The sequence below is a fragment of the Hippoglossus hippoglossus genome, chromosome 11 (assembly GCF_009819705.1).
Source record: "Hippoglossus hippoglossus isolate fHipHip1 chromosome 11, fHipHip1.pri, whole genome shotgun sequence".
In the NCBI taxonomy this organism is placed as follows: domain Eukaryota; kingdom Metazoa; phylum Chordata; class Actinopteri; order Pleuronectiformes; family Pleuronectidae; genus Hippoglossus; species Hippoglossus hippoglossus.
The window spans coordinates 13118623-13133872 of NC_047161.1; the positions used below are offsets into that span (position 1 = coordinate 13118623).

At 42.3% G+C, this 15250-nt stretch overlaps 1 protein-coding gene and 1 long non-coding RNA gene across 3 annotated transcripts in view; one reads left to right on the top strand and one right to left on the bottom strand.

Annotated features, from left to right (window-relative positions):
* LOC117771090 (oxysterol-binding protein-related protein 3-like) overlaps positions 1–15250 on the top strand; it is a 21570-nt gene continuing 6320 nt past the window's right edge. The window contains exons 1-15 of one of the 2 annotated variants that reach the window (XM_034601114.1): positions 1–123; positions 6287–6479; positions 7339–7455; positions 8520–8573; positions 9075–9188; positions 9333–9485; positions 9595–9685; positions 10250–10353; positions 10574–10663; positions 11317–11476; positions 11623–11747; positions 11843–11974; positions 12300–12393; positions 13337–13572; positions 14906–15043. In XM_034601114.1, coding sequence (XP_034457005.1) covers positions 6417–6479; positions 7339–7455; positions 8520–8573; positions 9075–9188; positions 9333–9485; positions 9595–9685; positions 10250–10353; positions 10574–10663; positions 11317–11476; positions 11623–11747; positions 11843–11974; positions 12300–12393; positions 13337–13572; positions 14906–15043 — 1671 coding nt within the window. In that variant the 5' untranslated portion in view covers positions 1–123; positions 6287–6416. Of the gene's footprint in view, positions 124–6286; positions 6480–7338; positions 7456–8519; positions 8574–9074; positions 9189–9332; positions 9486–9594; positions 9686–10249; positions 10354–10573; positions 10664–11316; positions 11477–11622; positions 11748–11842; positions 11975–12299; positions 12394–13336; positions 13573–14905; positions 15044–15250 lie in introns of those variants that run through there. The other variant, XM_034601115.1, reaches the window with a different exon arrangement.
* The window catches only part of LOC117771095, a 17942-nt gene continuing 17134 nt past the window's right edge, over positions 14443–15250 (bottom strand). The window contains exon 2 of the long non-coding RNA XR_004615509.1: positions 14443–14557. This is a non-coding gene — a long non-coding RNA (uncharacterized LOC117771095). The remainder of the gene's footprint in view (positions 14558–15250) is intronic.

The following is a 15250-nucleotide window of genomic DNA, read 5'->3' on the forward strand; positions in this document are numbered from 1 at the left end:
AGCAAACCCCTCCCCGTCCACAGCGCGTCGCTCGGTCAGTGGAGCGAGGATCCTGAAGTCCGTCAGCCGCCGTGTGTGTCTCCTCTGCCGGGGTGAAGATGCTGTAGCCGTCGCCGCGAAACCGTAAGCTTTTATCTTCTCTAATACCCGCGACTCGCGTGAGTTTGCACCCGTGTGCGCTTGGCTGTTGCCGCCTCACTTCCGGGTGGATTCGGCGGCGAGAGTTGACAGCGGCGCCGGCTCGTGTGGGTCCGTTGAAATGAGACACCGCTCTCGATAGAATAGTTAATGGACTTCCTCCTGACATGTAGTGGCTCGGTTAATGTGTGTGTGTGTCTGTCCGTGTAGCGTAGCGTGTTTAATGTGAGGTGTTCTGTCGAGGCTGTGTACGTGCACATGCTTTTTTTTACTGGACATGTTCAAGTTTGAATAACAGGGCTGCGCACACACACCTGTGTTTCTCTCTGCGTGGAGTTTGTCCCCATCAGACACTGTTTGATTCCTGGTTCCTGCGCTGACATGGCACACACGTATTCACCCCTTATTCAGCGGGTTCAAATTACACATGGCGATTAAGTTCAGGATGTGATCTTGCTCGTCCGGTTTGATTTAATTCACCCAAAGCTGAGTCTGTCTGCTGAGTGACTTATAGCAATGGCTGTGGTTTGCATTTTATTTAAACGCAGAACTGTGTCCTAGGAGGATAACATGAGCTGAGACGTAAATCCACACAAACGGGCAACAATTCAGATTTCAGTAGTTTTCTATAAATGTAAATAGAACCAGACCCAATGGATTCTTTTGGAGCCGATATCCATATTTCTGAAATTGATATAGGCAATTATTCCTAAGATGTTGTCATGAAACCCTTATGACAATTAAATGTCATTGAGGCTTTTATATTTGACAGTTTTACTACAAACTTTACATTTTTAATATATTTTGTATTATTATCAGTGATTATAAAACAGCTTTACGACAGAAAAACTCAATTTATCACCCAACCTTATAATAATAATGGGTGGACTATTGTAACTAAAAAAAAAAAAAAATACGTGTGTGTATTCTTTTTAAAATTGGCAATGATTCCTAATATGTCCTCATCAAACCATTGTGACAAAGAAATGTGATTGAGCATTTTATAATTTTACACACAAACACAAATAAGACAAATATAACCAAATATATAGAAAAATATATGTACATCTTTCTGCATTATTTATTCTGTAAAATAAAAGATTGCAGATTGGTACATATCAGCAAACACAAACGCCGATGGTGATTACGTCGGCTCAAATTGACTGATTTTACAGGCAGACTGATATATCAGTTGGGCCCTGGATGTAATTTAAATATCTTTGGGTATTGGTCTATAGGTTGAACAAAACAAGCCATTTGAAGGCGTAGCTTTGGGGGCCGGAAATACAATGAAGATTTTATGCAGCAAACAGTCTGTTGATTAATCATGCAGCTATTTGGAAGATTAATCAATTATGAAATTAATCAATGCTCTCATTCATCAATTCACGGAATATAAATGATTAGTTCAGTGCTTTCTTCCCCTTCACGTTTGTGAGGTGCTTGATTGACCGTTTTGTTGTGCTGTAAGTAGCACCTCTTAGACCAGACAGGATCAGAGTACGCATGAGTGGTGATTCAAACACTATCCCTGTGCCATTCACTGTCACATGATTGCCTGTGGGTCCACATTGTCATTCCTGTACCCAGCCTACTGTAAACAAAACTGTGACTCTGAAGGTTTTTTGTTTTTTTAGGGTGAGGCTATTGTCCATAAAGCTGTAATGAAGGTAAAGTATGCGTGTATAGTTTGAAACAAAAAGATTGATTATCTCATTCCAGCCTCTCTAATATGAGTATTTTCCTATTTATATAATTTTAAACAGAATATCTTTGGGGTTTGGACGTTTGTTAAGACCAAACATGACTTTTCAAGATGTTACCCTGGGCTCTGGGGATCTGGGACCTTTCTGACATTTCATTGCCCGAATGGTTAATCAAGTAGATAATTGACAATTGAAACTAATTGAGGATAAATGGAAGTTTAGTTGCAGAAGTAGGCCGAACAGTAGCAAGAGGAGACCGTCCAGCTATCCAGCCACCAATGTGTTGGTATTCATCTGCTCTGTTGAAGTGCCCTTTAACAAGATGTAGAGAAATCAATACAAGCTCCACAGGCCACTGTTCAAATCTGCCCACCACTTGCACTCTAGTGAGCTAAAGAGGATTGTGCCACAGGCATAAGTTTTAAGTCCCTGGACTGATCACTGTCCAGCCAAAATATCGCTCCCTGCTACAGCATTTCTGAGCATAAACATCCAGCGTGGCCAACGTGAGTCAGCGAGTTATCTCTATGTCACTCTACCCTTTTACACAACACCCACTTAAAAGCTGGTAAATACAGAGCACTCCTGCCTTGACTAATACTCCAAGTGGCCACTCCGAGAACAGCGCGCCTGTTATCTCTTATGGTTTCATAAGGTTATAAGATGCCTTACTTCCAGCCAAACTGGCTTGTCGATACAGAGACTCATGTGAAATCACCTTTCTGCTGGTAGTGGCACAGGTTCTATAAATAGTAGCATGTTTTATGCCCTCAGATTTTCCATAAAGAATAAACAATCTGAATATATTCTTGCCTTCGTTTTTTTTTGTATCCATAGCAACCCGTGATTGAGCAGTAACACAAAGTGTCCCTTGTCTCAGCAGGAAAGAGACAGAAATACATCTTTTGTGATGCAGCTTTTCAAAAAATGCCTGGGTCAGGAATCTATGGGCATGCTGGTTTTCAAGCCTCTTGTCTTATGGTTTCTCTTTGAGTGCACTTCAAAATAACTGACAGTTGAATGTCATATTGAGGCAGCTTTTTACCTCTTGTATCACTCCCGGATGCCCACATTAGTTTTTACTCTGCCTGCATACAGGAAATACAGGCACTGTGCAACTTTCAGATGAAATAGTATAAATATCTTCAAACAAGCCAGTGCTATTAACAGCTACACTCTGTCAGATAAGCTCCTGCCACCAACCAATCCAAATCCATATGATCCATCACACAATTTTGTTATAAAATTTGGGTTTAGTTGTATGAAATAATGTTGCCAGATGTGCTTCTATTTAATGCGGGCTCTCAGTCTGATAATCAGTGGATCATGCACAGCTTTAACTCCATAAATCTGTGAAGAAGCTTTACCAGAAGAGTCTGCTCCTTTATTGTTGGGAGAGTCACAGATGGTCCATCTGTGAGGACCTTTTCACCGTCCCAGTCTGCCAGTAATGGAGTAATGGGAACGATGTACAACTGTGTGGACAGTCAGGTTGACTGCAGTCCTGTGGCGGCAAGAATGTGTATAGTCAGAAAGCAGATGGACTGGCTGCTAAGTCAACACTTGTGTGTTTGTCATGCCAGGACTGCAGACTCCAGCTCGACAATGTTGCCATGTTGCCCTAAGAGACTGTCGCGGAAACGACGGACGAGGGTTCCCTTCGTGAAAGCCATGGGGGTTTCTGTAAATATGAACTAAATGTGTTGCCTGTAGCCATCCTCAACTCAAAGAGTAAACTGGATGTTGAATAAGTGTTGTTTGAATTTTATTTGAATGATCTATCTTCTAATTATTGAATCTAGAAATCTCTGTATGTGGTTTGCATGACTCGAGAACCGTTCATCTTCTGGCCTTCACACTTGTATATTTAATGGGCCACAGGAAGTGCAGTGTCGAATTGGTGTGGTTTGGACACAGGATACATTCAATGTTAATAAACTCTGAATCAACAGGCGATCAGAGCTCTGTAGCAGTATCGACTGGGACTCATCAATATAAATGACATTGTCAATCACGCCAACCGTGTGGTCACTACAATGGGCGCATTCACGACAACTGATTCTCCAGTTTGGGTTTCTGCATACTAAGTGGAGCTTCACTGAACTTTGAATAAACAAGTGAACAGCTGTTTGTACAGCAGCGGTGCCGCGACTTTAGGGTTCTGTGGACTGAGTCCTACAGACAGTTTTTACTTGCTGCCACTCAATTACTGCAGGTCACTTTTACAGTTTCAGAAAGAAAGGTGCAACCAGCATTGAACACAGCCAGGTAAACAGGCAAAACAGGCAGGTTTAGAACAAGCACTTGCTTGTGTGTCTGTTGCAGGAAAGCTTTATTTTGTAAGTTGTTTGAGTGGTGGGCCTTTCCAGAAGGCTTGGCACTTTGGTTGCTATGAATGAGACAAGTGGAAGAAAAACTCTCCCCTCAGTGTATTGAAAGAAAAGACACACTGGTGTTGTACTATTAATGATTGACTCTCATTACGTAAGACCCAAGGCAAAACCCCTGCCACTTCTAGTCTTACAGTGCAGGAGGCTCAGCGGTGTACGATATTACAGTAATCACTCAGTCGAGGTAAGTAGGGCACTCGGTGGGATGTTCGGCGACTCTTCTCTCCCAGTTTCATCTGCAGATTTCACAGCACATCCATGGCAGGATGTATTACAGATTAACACACAGCTTCCACACAAGCTTTTAAGCCAGTGAGACGCACAAAGTAGTGACCCTTGAAACAGAAATGTGTGCATCTGTGCTCAGAACATGTTTGAGGCTGTGCTCTGAGGAAGTGTTCTGTTGCAAAGTTTGCTGAACATGTTATGTAAAGCGGCGCATGGTGCTGCTGCCCTTACTCACCACTTATTGTGTGTATAATCATGGGTGTATTCTTGGAAGAATTGAGCCAAGGCTGGAAATTTTCCATTGAGCTCTTACAATGTGCCAATCCTGAATGTTTTATGGCTGGATGCCCCTTTTGTCATTTAAAGTCTACGTTACACACAGATGTGTTCACACAGACGTAACTATGCAGGAGTGATGCGTAATGAATTCCTGAACTCGATTTTTATCTATAAAGCTTTAGACAGCACAGCACTGCACTGCAGGCAGGTCACAGCTTGAACACTACAGCTTATGAGACAATTTAATCTCCCCAAGTTTATCATTTGAAACTTATTCAAGAAAACGTAGTCTGCCCTTTTAGTCTCTCCAGAGCTGCAAAGTAAGCAAGTATGTGAAATCATCCAACTGCTCCTGTCTGCTTTTAGCCGCGTGTTGCCCGGTAGCTAGCTGTGTGTGTTGTGGTGTGTCTGGGGTATCGAGGCACAGAGCACATTCTTTCCTGTTGATGACTCATATTCAGGGCTTGGTAATGACTGTAAGCGGAGCCCCTGGGAACACACCAACCTAAACTACCAGACTGTTTGCACCAGATGCACATATCGGCATGCTTAACAATCAACCGTTTACACACATTTGCATGCATGTGACCACAGACAAAGACCACAGGCGTTCCCTTACTGTGTTAGTCCACCTGACAGGGATGTGCCTGGCTCACATGACCAGTACACGTCCACACAGCCCCATTGACTTCAGTCTTAAAGTGTATCAGCGTACACAGGGCGTGGCTGTAAAAAAACATATAGGCGCAACATATCGTACAAATGCATACAGTACAAGTAGGGGTAGGTCATCAATGCTACATCACATGGAGAATGTAAAACTCCCTTCTCACTTCATATAATACTACAGCTCTGTGAATATGTAGAGGCATGTAACAAAGCTCTTAGACATCAGATTTAATGATCATGCACTCCAGCAGGGGCTTGGATTCACAACATTCAATCAACACATGAAAGAAATGTTTAAAATTGTAACCTCAAATGTTCGAAGAGGAGGAGGCTGGGGAGGAATTTGCTGGAAGTGAGGCAGCGGTTTAGGTTCGTTAAAGATCCAGTAGTCATATGCAAATGAGTTGAGTGTTGAACGTGATCTGCTTAAGGCAAATTCATTCAAGCAATGGACTGAAATTGTAACTTTTTTTAGTCTTAGATGTATTAATTTACTAGTTACACACAAACGGTGGTAGTTACATCTGGTACATGCATATGGAAGCAGCCACTGGAGTCATAACTTTATAATGATATTTCACTGATTGTCTTGTTTTGTATGATACTCTGTATGTTCCAGTGTGAACTGCAGCCTGAACCCTGAACTGTTCATGTGTTCATGACAAAGGCTTATTGGCCTATCATGTATTTTTCCTGCTTCCTTAAAACAAAGCTGCTTTGGACTTTGGGGGTTTTATATCCACAGTTAGGCTGTGGACAGACACAGTGAGTAAGTGATTCCTCACTGTTTTTATTTGTCAGTTCCTGTGTGCTGCTTCTGTTCTCTTTTTAAAATGTGCTCCCCTGACATCACTGTGTTTTAACCTTTCTCCACAGTGTCGACTGTTGTGGCGTGGCCTTCAAAGGTCAGAGTGATGCTCCTGGTGGCTCCGCTGTGATCTGCATTACTGCGGGTTTCCACAGAAACAGAACAACAGTGGATAGAAGGAGGTGAAGTCGCAAAAAGATGACGTCACCATCGCCCACTCACAGTGACAGCAGCAGCTCCTCCAAACAAGACAGCAACCAGGTGGGCTTGTGGTTCTACGTATGTCATTTGTGTGAATAAAGAAACTTGCAGCCTTTGTTAGCATTTCAGCTTTTGTTTTTCCTCTCCCTTCATATCAACTAACCTCAGAGTTGCTCATTTTAAATACACTGTACTGCAATTTCCCTTGGAATATGATGCAGGTTAGATATTATTAATTATTAAGGGTTTCTTTCTGTGACAGTTAAGCAAACCACACCCTTTATAAAGAGCTTCAAGCGAAATAAAACTGTTTTGACAACAGCTGATATTGCAGTAACCACAGTATTGCACCTAAAGGAGACATACTCACATTCAGGCTCATCATTTTAATTTGTGTTATTACCTGAAAAGGTTTACATGCTCTAATTTTCAGAAAATACATCCCTTTCCTCGTACTGTCCGTTGCTGTAGCCCCTATTTTCAGCCTATATCCGAAACACTTAGCTCTGCTCTGATAAAGCCCAGTCTGCTCTGATTGGTCAGCTGGTCTACTCTGTTGTGATTGGTCTATCACTTCCAGCACATGTAGGAAATGTGGGCCCCTGCTCTCTCTTTACCTGGCTTTGTTAGAGGGCATGCCAGACTAGCCGCTGGGCATGCATTATGCAAATGTGTGGCATTGTGATATCACGATGGTGAAGTGATATGACGATGGCTGTTTAACTCTGCAGACCTTTTGCATACACAAATAAAACTATAAAACATTAGAAGAAAGAAGCATCATATGTCTCCTCTAAGTGGTGCCTGTTATGATGACACTGTGTTTTATACTGATTACAGGTTTTAGGTTGTGATATAACCTTGTTATTTGGCTGTCTAACCCATGCAGTAATAAATACCCTTGTATGTCTCTCTCCAGGACAGCTGGGAGATTGTGGAGGGGCTCAGAGGGGTTCCTGCCAGCATGCAGGAGCCTGCCAGGCAGGAGGGTTTCGTGCTCAAGAGGAGGAAGTGGCCCATGAAGGGATGGCATAAGGTCGGTACCTGACCTGTCCACTTAAAACCCCAGACAGCAACATGTTACATAACAACACTTTCACCCTGGTGCCATCTCATAATGAACTTATTGTCACGCTCAGCTTTTTAACAGGCTGTGTCAGACAATGAGCTGGAGTTTGCTCACATTCTGAGGTTGTTTATATACTTTTTTAAATATCCTGCACTGTGTTCATCATGTGTAGTTTTGCTTCTTAACACTTGGGCCAAATTGCGCCTGTGTGTAGCCAAATGCGTTGCTTTTCATTTAGCCCACCCCCCCCAGCCATCAGGGTAGAGCAGCCACACTGCTTGCATGAGCCAAGCATACTGTTGAGTCCTGGCATTTAGTTATGTACATAGACTTTCTTTTATTCGAGGAAATACAGTAGTCATACCAGAAACAGACGTGTGTCCATTTTTGTTAAGAACTACTAATGCATTTTAAGAGTAATGCTGTTCATTAGTTAGATTTTACTTTCTTTCTCACTGGTCAAAATTATACAAACAATACTTTTACTTCACCCTAAATGTCCAACTAGAATTCTAACCTGCTGTCTCTTTATACCTCCAAGCTATTTCTGCATTTCCTCCCCTTCACCATTATAATCCTCTTTATTTCCTTCTTTTCATACTTTTATATTTCCTTCGATTATACTGTAACCCTCACTCATCTTCCTTTTGAGTGTGCTCATGCATACCTGGAAACTTCTGCCTCGCAACATGACAGAATTGCCACATTCATAGACAATTTTCTAACCCCCAAGGAGGCTTCAAGTAATGTCAAAATGTAGTCTTTTTCATTGTTAAACTAAAGTGAGCAAACTGCTTGTAAACTGTGGTTATTATATCACCTGCTTCATTGCTGCTGTTTTGAAATTTAAAAGGTAAGGTCAAGGGAATGTCGAGTTATTGGTGCAAAACTGCACAATGTCTGCATACCTTTTATTTTTACTGGTGTCTTATTGTGTAACCAAAGAGTGCAATAAATCCATTATTCCAGGAAGGCAACAACTGGACAGCTTGTGACTAAATGCTGACTGAGTTTGTTTTCTTCCCACCTAGAGATACTTTGTGTTGGAGAAAGGCATCTTGAAGTATGCAAAGCGTGGAACTGATGTAGGTATCACCTCAAGAGCATGATCTATTTGTCGATCCGCGTTTTTTTTTTTTCTTCCTATGTTTATTCAAGAATGCGGTCTCTCAGTTTGAGAGGACTTATTGATTTCACATTCAGATCTTGCGATTATGTCACTCAATACACTGCACTTGTACTCAAACTGTGTGCTTTCACTCAGTTATTTTGTTGCTTAGACAGAGTGCCTGCGCTCCAGCTTCAGCGCTTTTCGCGTTCGGATGTGTTGTTCGCTTTACTTCTTTGAGATTCCTGTAACCGCCCGTATGGGACAACGAGGCTGGGACAATTGCATTTGTCAACACCACACCTGGCATTCTATTGGTTGGAGAATTCTGACAGAAAAAAATCCAAGAGCATTACAAATTCTGAAATTGAAATCAATAAGTCCTGCTCTCTTATTGAAAGACCACGATCTTGAGTAACGATGGGGCGAAAAAATCATTCTTGCACAGACACATGCTAACAAAGTTGTTTTTGCACAGCTGAAGAAGGGAAAGCTTCATGGCTGCATAGACGTCGGCCTGTCTGTCATGTCAATAAAGAAAAAAGCCATGTGCATTGACCTGGACACAGAGGATAACATCTATCACCTAAAGGTATTGTACTGTATATGAGCCAAGTCTATTGGTCTCAACACCTACACGTGTTTTTCCTTCTATTTCCTGTGTCTGCTTCGTACAAAAACACTCACTGCACTTCTCTCCAAGTTGCCGCTCCTAATTTGACTTTATGGCACCCAGGTGAAGTCTCCGGAGCTGTTTGAGGAGTGGGTGTCAAAACTCCGGCATCACCGCGTGTATCGGCAGAACGAGATTGCCATGTATCCCCATGAGAGGCACCTCTTCCACCCCGGCGCCTCGTCCTCCCCCTCCCAAAGTGACTCTCTGAGAAAAGTAAGTTGTTGCAGTGCTTTTCTTGTAGGAAACACTTTTTTAGCTCTGAAATTTGATGCACTTGGTATGTGAAGTTATCGTCATCCATCTCTCTTTCTCACTCAAACAGAGAGCTACTCTTACCAAGCAGGCGTCAGTCCACCAGGCTAAGATCAGCTCTTGGCTCCATTCCTCAGAGGACATGAATAGGTGCTGCAAAGGTTGGTTGCTTTTGTTGTTTTGTCTTTTTTCTTTCTTGCCTTTCAACTGGTCAAAAACCCCCACTAACATCTGGGTTTTCACTCCAGGGTCAAAGGACATTAGACATGGGTCCAGCTCTGGTTTGCAGTGACATGATACCTTGGTTAACACGCTATTTTCTTCAGTTTTTATTTTTGCAATTTAGACGCTTATGCTGCTCTTTTTCCGGCGCAATCTTGACGCACATTGAACTTCTTGGTGTTGGCACGTTATTAGCGTTGAACATTTATGTACTAATTGTTTTTTTACATCTTGGCAACAACGTATTGTGCAAGATACAACACCGTTAAGTCTGCAAGGTTAGAGAGCTTCGTGACATCGAACAGGACTCATCAGGGGAAAACTAGAAATAGAAAAGGAGTTAATCGCCTTTTTCTGGCAGGTGTAAAAGAGGTATTATTGTCTCCTGAGTTTTTCTTGAAGTGTCTCGATCCAGCAAATGTTAAAATATTCTATTTTATTCTCCTATCACTGCCTGCATTCACCCCCAACTTTCATCTGATAATAATCCATTTCTCTCTCAGACTTGGAGGACTGTGAATCGTACCTGCTTGAACTCAACCTGCTGCTGAAGAGCATGGAGGTCATCCACCGCACATACTCAGCTCCAGCCATCAGTGCACTACAAGTAAACAAAGACACTCACATGAAGTTGACCATGATGTAAAATTTTGACACATTCTTTGTCTTAATTAAAGCTGATTCCCAATGAAAATGCATTGGCCAACTTTGTTGGTGTAACAGAACGGTCGAGTAATATGCAAAATGTTGATTTTACTTATGTAATTAATGTAATATTTTTGGGTGTTCGTGTCAGTTTTGGAATTCAATTTTTTTCCTACCCATAGGCATGTACGTATGACATCCCAAAAAAGGAGAAGAGGCCGAGGAGGTGGCGATCCAAAAACAGTGGCAAAGAAACCAAAGTCACACTTCAGGTACATGTCCATTTTCACTATTATTACCTCTGCCAAGGAGATTATGTTTTTTACTTTCTTTGTCTGTCTGTTAGTTAACAGGATTACACAAAAAACTAGTACTAAACTTAATGGAAGGATGCAGCATGGGTCATGAAAGATCCCGTAAAATGTTGGTGTTTCCAACAGAATTCACTAAATCTATGTCGGTAAAAGAGTGAAACACAAGTTGTCAGAGATAGAACTGCATTTCATGCCCCTTGTGGGTACGCACACAACTGCAGTTGAAACTGTGAGGCCTGACTGTCTGCGTGAATGGTAACAGCTTTATGGACACTAGCATAAACATGTGGCAAAGAATGCTGCACACAGCTAATCAGTTCAGCAACGGAGCAAAACCCCAAGTCAGAGATCTGTTATGTTATTATGAGAAACAACTAAAACTGCAAAAGAGCTCCTGCACACTGTCCAACTTGCAACATATTAGAACATATCTGACCGCCACAGTGTGGGCAGTTAACGGGAAACACTCATTTGAAATGGTGAGGGCATTAGCCTTGGCAGAGGTATGCACTGTGAGCACCCCTCTATTTGAAATCAACAAGCATTATAGTGTGAGAATGAAAGCAAAATAATGGTTTTCACTTCACCTTTTTTCTGTGTTTGTCCCCCAGGTCCCGAGCTGTATCTCCTCTAATTCCCCTCGTCTTCATGCCTCCAACCCCAACCTGTCCACCACTGAGTCAAATACCCAAGAGGCCTGTCCTGAATCTCCAGACTCTCCTACAGATGTGTCCCGTCTCCAAGTGGACTTCTGCAGGCTGGCAAACAACCGTGAGTGCTTGCCTAAGTCACCACAAGATTGCTCAGATTATCTATTTACGATCTATATGCTTTTTTTGCTTCTATATGGTGAGATAGTTTCCATGACAACTCTATATAAGTCTTTGTTTCTGTCCCTGGCATTTGCTTCACTCCAGTCCACACCACACTGAAATCGACCTTCAGTTCCTTGGTAGCAGAAAAAGACAGACTGAGGCACACCATCGACATGCAGCCCCCACAGCCAGTGCAGGTCATGGGCTTAAAGACTGCTTATACCTCAGTGAGTGACTCCGTGATTCAGAACTCTCAAATCTGCAAAATCCCACCACAATCATTTTTTTTACCACATAACTGGTTTTCTCATCATTTAAACAGGAATGTCCAGGCGGCTCCCACTCCTTGGTCCACCAGGCGTCCAATGATAGCAAAGCATCTATCCCTGAGTCGATATCAGAGTTCTATGATGCTCAGGAGTACCTTCTCTCCTCTTCCTCCTCCGAGAATGAGGTCAGATACTATTTTGTGCCTCCTCCCCCTCCTATACTTCATGTTAAAAGCTAAATGCAGGGATCTTTTTATTGAATGAGTCTATGAAATGTGAGAATTGTGGGAAAAAATGTAATGAGACAACGAGGTGACATATTTTTTAGTCCTACAACTGGGTCTTAACTAAACTCAAATACCTGCATCTACAAATGTACAGTAAACAGCCTTTATTTATTTTCTATTGACTGGAAAGTCAGGGGTTTATGTGTTGTTGATTTTTTTGTCTTTTGATCCTGCGCTTTGGACGCTTTCTGACCTTTCACCATTGATTTTCTTTTATCTCCAGGCGTCCGACGATGACTCGTACATCAGTGATGTCAGTGACAGTGTCTCCATGGATACCTACAGCAATGAGGGAGGCAGTGAGAGACACAATTCTGGTATATAATACAGTAGCAAGTTGTGTATGTGTGCTTGAGTACAACAGAGTGAAATACGGGGACCTCATTCTGTCATAGGGGGGCAGGACTTGCCCTCCCCTGTGCGCTTGAATGCGACTGCAACTGAGCCTCTGTGGGTCCTATTGTGTTTTCTCAGAGTTTAACACAGTAAATAAATTATGAATATCTGGAATCAGAGAAATTGCTCACTTGCTGAGGGAATGTGCTAAACACTACTACTGCCAACTTCCAGACATGTTTACAAACTCGGTGCAGTATGTGACGAAACATCTGCGGACATGCATCATTAATTCACTGCTGCAGATGTTGTTTCCTCTATATTTTCTCTGCATGAATCTTTACCTCCATGAGGAAACATTCATTCAACTAGAATATCACTCAGTAGAGTGCATACCTCTGTTCCCTTATGACACCAGATTTAAATTCACTAGATGAAAATTTGCATGAACACACTCATTGATACCAGCCCCACTAAATATGTAAATATGTCATGGTAGAGAAAAGTTATGTTAAAGAAAGGTCCTTGATCCGCCCTCTGATCCAGATCCACACAACATTTTTATGGATTCTTTTCTGACCCATACCACATCTCTCCTCAGAGTTTCGTGCCAATCCATCAACTAGTTTTTCTATAAACAATCTGACAAACAAAAGTTTTTAAATTTGAATGAATTTCTTAGACTTTCACATTAGCTTGATTTTTCAATGTCAGAGTAATGAGTAACTTACTGCTTCTCTCAATCCTCATCTTCTTCACATCAGTGTTGGACATCAGAGACTTTACGACATCAAATATTAGACATTGTGCACAAATAAGCACCACCTGTCTAACATGTCATCTCTCCCATTTTTCTGTCTCACTCATTGTTGTTAAAAAATGTCTTCCTTCTTCTTCTCGTCTCACCGTCTCTCCCTCCTGCAGTCAGCAGCGTGGTGAACCTGAATCGCCGGCGCGCCAGGTTGCCCTCCCCGTGTGCCGCCAGCAGCGTGAGCCTGTGGAACATCCTGAGGAACAACATCGGGAAGGACCTGTCCAAGGTGGCCATGCCAGTGCAGCTCAACGAGCCGCTCAACACCCTGCAGAGGCTGTGTGAGGAGCTGGAGTACAGCGAGCTGCTGGACACCGCCAACCAGACGCAGGACCCTTACCAACGGATGGTGAGAGGAAAAGAAAACACACATGATAAAGCTGCATGTATAAATCTGCAGAGGGAAGATGGAGCCTTGTAAACATGTACAAATTCTAGCTAAAAACTTGAGTTCTTTTGCACACATGTGATTATGCATGTACTATGCATAAACTAGTCTCACATGAGCAATAACTCTTATGATACCACAAAGAAAATTATAAGGTTGGAGCTCGCAGAAAGTAAAGATAATTATTCAGGCCTCTGATATTCACGTCAGCAAAAGCGCACAGGTAAAAAAAAACAATGACAGTGACTGCAGCAAACTATAGATAGGAAATGTTTATTGAGGTCAGTGCTCTTCCTCAGGCAGCTTTTTAAATGATACTCTGATGTTTGTCTTTTTGCCTCGTGCGCGCTTCTGTTAAAGGCTTCATTAAATCAAACAAAATACATTTTCACTCATCTTTTTTTGTTTCTGTGCCGTTTTGGTCGACCCAGAGTATTTACAGTTTATAGTAGTGATGGCGAGATGAAGCTTTCCATCCAATTGGTTCACTCATGTTCCGAAGCTTCATGGTGCTTCATTTGCTCTACTGTGCCATCAAGTGGACAATAAATGTAAAACAGGCAGAGTGATTATAATGACTATAATGCCTCAGCATAGATGAGGTGTTATTGTTGTATCCAAGTTCTTTTGAACACAACAGACACTTCACCTTTTAAAATACCAGAAATTAGAAGAAAGACATTTATTTACAGTATATTAAGCTAGTTATTGTTACTATGTGCATAGCTTAATAGAGATCAGCTCAAAATGTTCCCAGACAGGGGAAAATCTCCTCTTTCTTGCTGGTTCCATCGCCAAAAAAAGAAGCTTGACTAGATTGCAAACAAACGCGCAATAAAGTCCCAAGTCCACAACATGTGAGGGGGGATCCATTGCGTTTCGCTGCCCCTTATATTTCGAATCGCATGCCAAACCCGCGAACCATTTCCTGAATCAGTCACGTGTCCTGAATCAGTCACGTGGTACGGCTGGCTCGCAAGGCTTTGAACGTCACCACATACGTCATCAACACAAGCCTCGATACGCGCTTCAGAAAAACCTCCTGGATCACTCGACACACGCTTCGAAGCCTCGACACGGAAGGACACATCACTAGTTTATAGTCAAAAAGACAGACCGTCGGCTAAACACACAAAAATATCATATTCACAAGTCTCACGCTTCTACATACTGTATAAATACTGTACACACTACAGAGATGTAGTATTACTTATGCCTACTTGTTAGCAAACACATTTACGTGCTTCTAAATTGGTGTCAGACCCTCACCTCTCCTCTCCGATTTCCTATACAGGTGTATATTGCTACTTTTGCAATATCTGCTTATGCATCCAGCTTCCATCGAGCAGGAAGCAAACCCTTTAACCCTGTCCTGGGAGAGACGTACGAGTGTGACAGACCTGATAAGGGCTTCAGGTTCATAGCTGAACAGGTAGAGGTCACAGTTTGCAACACACTCACACACACACACACACACACACACACACACACACACACACACACACACACACACACACACACACACACACACACACACACACACACACACACACACACACACACACACACACACACACACACACACACACACACACACACACACACACACACACACACACACACACAACACCATTTACTG